The sequence below is a fragment of the Triticum urartu genome, chromosome 1A (assembly GCF_056163025.1).
Source record: "Triticum urartu cultivar PI428250 chromosome 1A, HENAU_Tu73, whole genome shotgun sequence".
Taxonomy (NCBI): domain Eukaryota; kingdom Viridiplantae; phylum Streptophyta; class Magnoliopsida; order Poales; family Poaceae; genus Triticum; species Triticum urartu.
This window is the reverse complement of record NC_141873.1, coordinates 512,326,382-512,333,395: the sequence shown is the minus strand read 5'-3', so window position 1 is coordinate 512,333,395 and position 7,014 is coordinate 512,326,382. Positions and strand designations below refer to the sequence as shown.

Genomic DNA, 7,014 nt, shown 5'->3' with positions numbered 1-7,014 from the left:
ACAGTTGGGCGCCACACACTACTATGCAGCGCCTCTCTCTTGGGCGTCGCACCTCATGCCAGCGTGGCAGCCCTGGTCCAGTTGCAGCCCCACAGACAGCACTGCAGCACCTCAGACTTAGGCGCCACACTTGTAATGTGCAGCGCCTAGCTCTTGGGCGCTGCACAGTCTGTGTCCCACTTAGGCTGGCCCCACCCTCTCTCCCATCCCACCCCCACCCCACACACCCCACCCCACACAAACCCTTAGCCTTGCGCCCCTCCTCTCTTCCCCTCTCCCCCTCTCAAATCCTTCTCAAATCTTGCAAATCCGAAGTATTTGACCGTGGATTTCGAAGCCAACCCCTCCCTTAAGGTAATCTCCTTCGATCCCCTCGTTTTCATCCATAGGAATTGTCACATTTGCTCAAATATTGCTACTTTGGGGAAACCCTAGTTTTGGCTTGGATTTGCAAATTTGTATTGAATCATGTTATGTTTCTTTGCTAATTTGGGTTGGTTAGGCTTTCATAGTATGCTAGGGTTAGAGTTATGTGTGTTTGATGTTGGTGTTAGGGTTATGCTATGGTTAGGGTTGTGGTTGTTGTTAAGTGGGGGTTAGGGTTATTAATTCATATATATGTTATGGCATATGTATTTTGTGCAAATATTTTTTGTTAAGTACTTACTTGATATATGTGTGTTTTTTATTATTGTAGGGATGGGGAGAACATGTATTTATGTTCATCATGTGGATAAAGAGGCCTTTTTGAAAGGCAATGTTGAGCCGGACCCGGATGAGCTTGACATGGTGTTTGAGAGTAGTCCAAGCTATGCGGAGCTCTTGGACCAAGTGAGGAAGGATTTGAATTGGATGGACCCAAGTGACGTTGTTGAGTTCGTGGGAAGGCATAATGTTGGTTTTGGAATGCACATCCATTGGAAGACAATGCGTGTGAACTCCGAGCAACGTTGGGTTGCATACAAGGAGACGGTTGCCGAATCTCTAGACAAGGCTCTTGAGTTATTTGCCTCCAAGAAGGTTGAGTCTACTTTGAATTTGGACTTGAACCGGAACCCCTCCCCGTTGGTTGCTAGCACTCCACCACCCATGAACCAAGATCAAATGAGTGAACCTCATTTCACGCAACAAGATTGGCCAACATTGAGCCCGACTCCAAACAACCAAAATGAAGGTTTTGAAGAGGAGAATGATGAGTACGAGGAGGATGACAACGAAGTTGATCTCCATGACAACAATGTGGGTGATCTCGACCAATATCATGTGCAAGAGACAATGGACCAATCCATCCCTTTTTCCCGTGCATATGCATCGGACTCGGATGACGATGGTCCCGATGAAGAAGTTGATGAGGAGGGGTTCACACCGAAGGAGGCCCAAGCATTCAAGAAGGTATTCGGGCGGGATCACAAGACACCATTGTTCAAGGATCTTAGTCTCGCGGATGAACCGTTGTGGATGGTGGCAAATGCATATCTCTTGGAGCTAGGCCAAGTTCTCACCGTGATTTGGAAGACGGCAAGAACGGGATATATCCCGGTTGTGAGTTTCAATCCTTCTTGGAATTGTAGATCTGGCTCGATAACTACTCGGTTACGCATTATCGTCCACATAAAGTGGCCAACTCGGACATCAATGTGCATTACATGGTCAAATGTGAAGTGCCAAGTTGTCCATGGATTGTGCGTGCAAGGCCATGGAAAGGAGGTCCCACTTGGCGCATAGTGAGTTGTCTACCAAATCACATGTGCCGGCACAAGAATGCGGATGGCAAGCTTGTGTACCAACAACACAGACAACTCACGTCCGAGTTCATCGCTTATAGGCTTTCCAACCAAATATCCACACTTCCAACAATGAGCATCAAGAGTGTCATTGACCTTGTGAAAGGCATCTTTCATTACAAGGTGAAGTACGGCAAGGCATGGAAGGCAAAGCAAGCCGCATTCAAGATGTTGTATGGCAATTGGGAGGAAGCATACAACCGACTTCCTAGGTTGTTGTTAGCTATGGCCACTACAAATCCAGGCATGGTTCACGTGGTTGAGCCTCATGGGCACCAAACATTGATTCACAACGGGAGGACCGTCCGAGTATTTGGCCGTGCATTTTGGGCCTTTGAGCAATGCATGAGGGCTTTTGAGCATTGTCGACCCGTCATCGCCATTGATGGCACGTTCTTGACCGGACAATACAAGGGCACTTTATTGGTTGCAATAGCAAGTGATGCCAATAACCGGGTGTTGCCTTTGGCTTTCGCTTTGGTTGAGGTGGAGAACAATGATAACTGGGAGTGGTTCTTGCGTCAATTGAGAACAAGGGTATTACCGGCTGAAAGGGAAATTTGTGTCATATCGGATCGCCATCCAGGAATTCTCAATGCGGTGGTGGTTGACATTCCCGGACATAGAAAGTTGCACCATCGATGGTGCATTAGGCACTTTTGTGCAAACTTCTATAGGACATGTGGTATCAAGGAGTTGGCCGATGATCTTCAAGATTGTTGTCTCGCTTTCACCAACAAGCGGTTTGCCACATTGTTCAATGCATTGCTCAGACACAAGAAACTTGACCCCGGTGGTCATGAATTTCTCAGTAAGAACATTGTCGAAAGGAATATGTGGGCACGTGCTTTCGATGAAGATGGTCGGAGGTACGGTCAAATGACAAGCAATATGGCAGAATGCTTCAATAAGGTGCTCAAGGGTGTACGTGCATTACCCGTGACGGCAATAGTTCAATACACATTTGACAAGATGAATGGATACTTTTTGAAGTATTCAATGGAGACGGATAAGAAGATTGCTGGTGAGAACAAGGATAAGCACAAGTACTATTTCCCACCAAAGGTTGAAGAATGGTTGGACTTTCAATCACGAAAGGCAGACTCCCAAGAAGCTGTACTATATGACGACAACGAGTGGAAGTATGAGGTGAAAGAGCCTGGAGGAACCACAAATGATGGCCACCAACACGGAGGCTGCGCTATCAAGGTCTCCCTAACACGGTGTGTTTGATGTTGGTGTTAGGGTTATGCTATGGTTAGGATTGTGTTATTGTTAAGTGGGGGTTAGGGTTAACCAAGAATTATCGGTTTTGTAGGCATGGCTTCATCCGGTTCCATGATGAGGCCACCGTGTGCTAACCAAGAAGACATGTCGAACAAGTGGGAGGACGCATCTTTGGACAAGGTGAAGGAGAAAGATGCCAACATCCCGCCATGTTGGTGTGGAGATGTTTGCAAGGTGAAGGTATCCACCGACCGAAATAAATCATGGACGGAAGGGCAGAGATATTTTGTATGCCCGAACTATGCTTATGATCGTGCACTTCCAACTAACGCCTATGACCAACCACCGGTAAGCTCAAGAAGTAAAATGTTACTATCAAATGTGTGTCAACACTAACAAAAAATTTGTATGCAGTCACCGCCTCCTCTATGCAAGTACTTCACGTGGATAGATCTTGAAGTGCCAGAAGATGTCAAAAAGGACCAATACCAAGATTGTCTTAGGCGGCAACGGCGGTTCGAAGAATCTTTTCGAAGAGGCTTGGAGGAAGAGCGTCGTCAGAAGGAGAGGATGGAGCGGAAGAAACAAGACGAGGAGAGGGCACGCCAAGCGAAACTTGCTCGTGAGGAGGAGAGGGCAAGAAAGCTTGCAAAGGCTCGCGAGGCGCAAGAGGAGGACTCGGACCGTGACAAGAAGGGGAAATGGCCTCGCTCTACTCAATAGGGACTTCGGTTCGGTGCACTCGTCGTGAACTTGTGAGGGCATGTAAGATGTTGGTGAACTATTTTCTAGGGCAAGCTGCCATTTGTCATTTGTAATGAATGTGTCGTGAACCATGTCGTAGTTCGAATTGTCTTAAGTTATGAACTCGTCGGCATAAAATTTTTGTTTGTTCAAATTGTTGTGATGATGCAGTCATTGTAAGTATTATGATGTTCCAGTGAAATGAATGTGCTGTCAACTCTGTTTTTGCAGTAAACAACCGTGCAACGCCCAGAATAAAGGCGCCGCACTATAACTTGGTAATTTTCGTGGATCGTCAGTGCTCAAAGCCTTCTGTGGCCCTATGGGCAGCCATGGCCAGTTAAGCAGCGCCTATGGGACGGGCGCTGCACTGTGAGGTGCAGCGCCTAGGCTTTGGGCGCTGCATAGTACAGTGCAGCGCCTGACTGTCAGGTGCAGCAGTGCTGTTAACAGCCAAACTGCAGAAACAGATTCCATTTTGGCAAATACAAATACTGAACAATTCAACTGAACAAAGACAACATCATTTAGGACAAATACTGAACAAAGACAACTAATAATTTGAACATCACATCTTTTAGGACAACACAAATACCACAATAGTAAGAGTTCACCAACATATAACATAACCCAACAAGTTCATCAACTTAACGAAACGGCTACAAGAGAGCACTTCCATAGTAACAAACACTAATGCCTTCCGCGCGTGTTCCTGGTGCCACGCCTGCAGGCAATCTTCTTCTTCCTGGATGGACGAGCCTCCTCTTCCTGCACTTCCTCCTCCGCCTCCGCCTCCGCCTCATGATCCAAGCTAGCCATCCACGAGGTCCCTACAACCACCTTTGGGTTGCCTCTGTTGTCAAAGTCGTTGGGCGTGTACCGGTGTCTAGGCTGCCTAGGCTTGAACACATATGGGGACCGAAGTTGAGCGTCCTCCAAAGTCATGTCATCATCAAGCTCATCACCCTATCACACAATCAAACAATATGGTGAAGACCGACGTCGTAATCAAGTGAGAATCACATCTAAAGGATTAGTCATACCTCTTGGGTGACCGCACCCTCATCATCCTGATAAGCATATGAGGAACTCACATCGTCCCTCTGATGGTGAGATGAGGGGTCTGATGGTGTACCAGACCTAGAGGCAGATGGTTCATCAATTTCGGGATCACAGCATCCGAGAAGATTCGATAACCGCCTTAACTTCCTGGCCTGACGCTGTAACATGAACAAGTGTGGAAGATATGAAACTCCGCAACATAGAATACCTCTCATAGTGAATGCGATTTGTACCTTGAGGAATGCTCGTAGTGGACCATCATCATTTCCTTTTCCAACCGGTGTTTCCTCCAGAATAGACTGGCTCTCATCAGCTGCTTTCTTGATCTCGGTGCGCTGCGGATGAGAAAGAATGAACATGTTAGCCATTCAAACATGTGTAATACGGCCAACGGGAAAGTAAAGAAGAAACACTTTACCACATAGTTAATCACCGGAACAGCAGGGACTCCGTGCCCTACCCTGACATCTCTGTTGTACTTCCCCTTTGATAGATCCTCAAAGTTTACGGGTTATTCAAGAATATCATCATTATATGCCGGCGGGCATATCTCAACTCGAGTATTTTCAAGAAGCCATCGTATGTAGTTATCAAAAGCAAGTGGACTATGCTCACGAAGCTTGGCGCGTGCACTGCTACGAGCTTCCTCCACACAAAGCTGGAAGCGGCTAACATACGAAGCATGATGCTTGTCCCAGTCCTTTATCTTCCGCTGCCTTCTCCTGTCCAACCTGCATGGTACAAAACCAAACATTAGCAAAATCAAGGAGTGACGATGCTTAGTCAATACGGTTCATGTTGTCTTACCTATGAAGTGCTTTGTCCGTATCCACCCATTCCGGCGGGTGAAAGTGCAACTATCCCTAGGTGGTTTTGGTAATTCATAACAACATATAGCTCATTGAGCTAATGCTATTCCAAGATGATTATTTCAGGAAAGCTCAATGATTGGCATGGCATGGATGTGAAAGTGGAACCCTCAAAATGCTAAGGACAAAGGATTGGCTCAAGCTCAAAAGCTCAAGACTCTTCATTTTATATTTTAGTGATCCAAGATCACATTGAGTCTTTAGGAAAAGCCAATACTATCAAGGAGGGATGAGGTGTTGCTTAATGAGCCTCTTGCTTCATGTGCTTAGTGATATGCTCCAAAAACCCTCAACTACTTTCCCATATCCACATTTGACCTAAACCCTAAGCCAAACTCGGTCCTACCGATTCTTCCTATCCGGCGCCACCGAGTTTCACTTGTCATTAGCCACTGCCAAACCCTAGCAATTCGGTTCTACCGATAGGGATCTCGGTCTCACCGAGATGGGATTGCAAACTCTCTATTTCCCTTTCGTAACTTTTCGGTCTCACCGAAAGAGCGAATCGGTCCCACCGAGATTGCAATGTAAATTCAGTGTTTCCCCTTTGTAACTTTTCGGTCTCACCGAAAGAGCAAATCGGTCCCACCGAGTTTGCCTGACCAACTCTCTGGTTAGCTAATTACCAAATTCGGTCTCACCGAGTTTGTGTGATCGGTCTCACCGAGATTACGTTATGCCCAAACCCTAACCATGTCGGTCCTACCGAGTTGCATGTCAGTCCTACCGAAAATCTCTAACGGTCACTAGGTTTACATTTTCGGTTCGACCGAGTTTGTTGATTCGGTCCCACCGAGATTGGAAAACTGTGTGTAATGGTTGGATTTTGTGTGGAGGCTATATATATCCCTCCACCTCCTCTTCATTCGAGAGAGAGCCATCAGAACACATACACCATTCCAACTCACATGTTCTGAGAGAGAACCACCTACTCATGTGTTGAGACCAAGAAATTCCATTCCTACCATATGAATCTTGATCTCTAGCCTCTCCAAGTTGCTTTCCACTCAAATCTACTTTCCACAAAATCCAAATCCTATGAGAGAGAGTTGAGTGCTGGGGAGACTATCATTTGAAGCACAAGAGCAAGGAGTTCATTACCTACACACCATCTGTTACTTCTTGGAGAGTGGTGTCTCCTAGATTGGCTAGGTGTCACTTGGGAGCCTCCGACAAGATTGTGGAGTTGAACCAAGGAGTTTGTAAGGGCAAGGAGATCGCCTACTTCGTGAAGATCTACCGCTAGTGACGCAAGTCCTGTGTGGGCGATGGCCATGGTGGGGTAGACAAGGTTGCTTCTTCGTGGACCCTTTGTGGGTGGTTGCTTC

The 7,014-nt window shown here is 46.6% G+C and overlaps 1 protein-coding gene across 1 annotated transcript; it reads right to left on the bottom strand.

Moving 5' to 3' along the window:
- Positions 1-4,445: 4,445 nt before the first annotated feature.
- On the bottom strand, positions 4,446-5,185 carry LOC125536921 (uncharacterized). Its single transcript, XM_087539625.1, has 3 exons — positions 5,051-5,185; positions 4,799-4,975; positions 4,446-4,721 (listed from the first exon to the last, which is right to left on the bottom strand). The coding sequence occupies exons 1-3, from the start codon at positions 5,183-5,185 to the stop codon at positions 4,446-4,448; spliced, it is 588 nt and encodes a 195-aa protein (XP_087395751.1).
- Between the last annotated feature and the right edge of the window lie 1,829 nt (positions 5,186-7,014).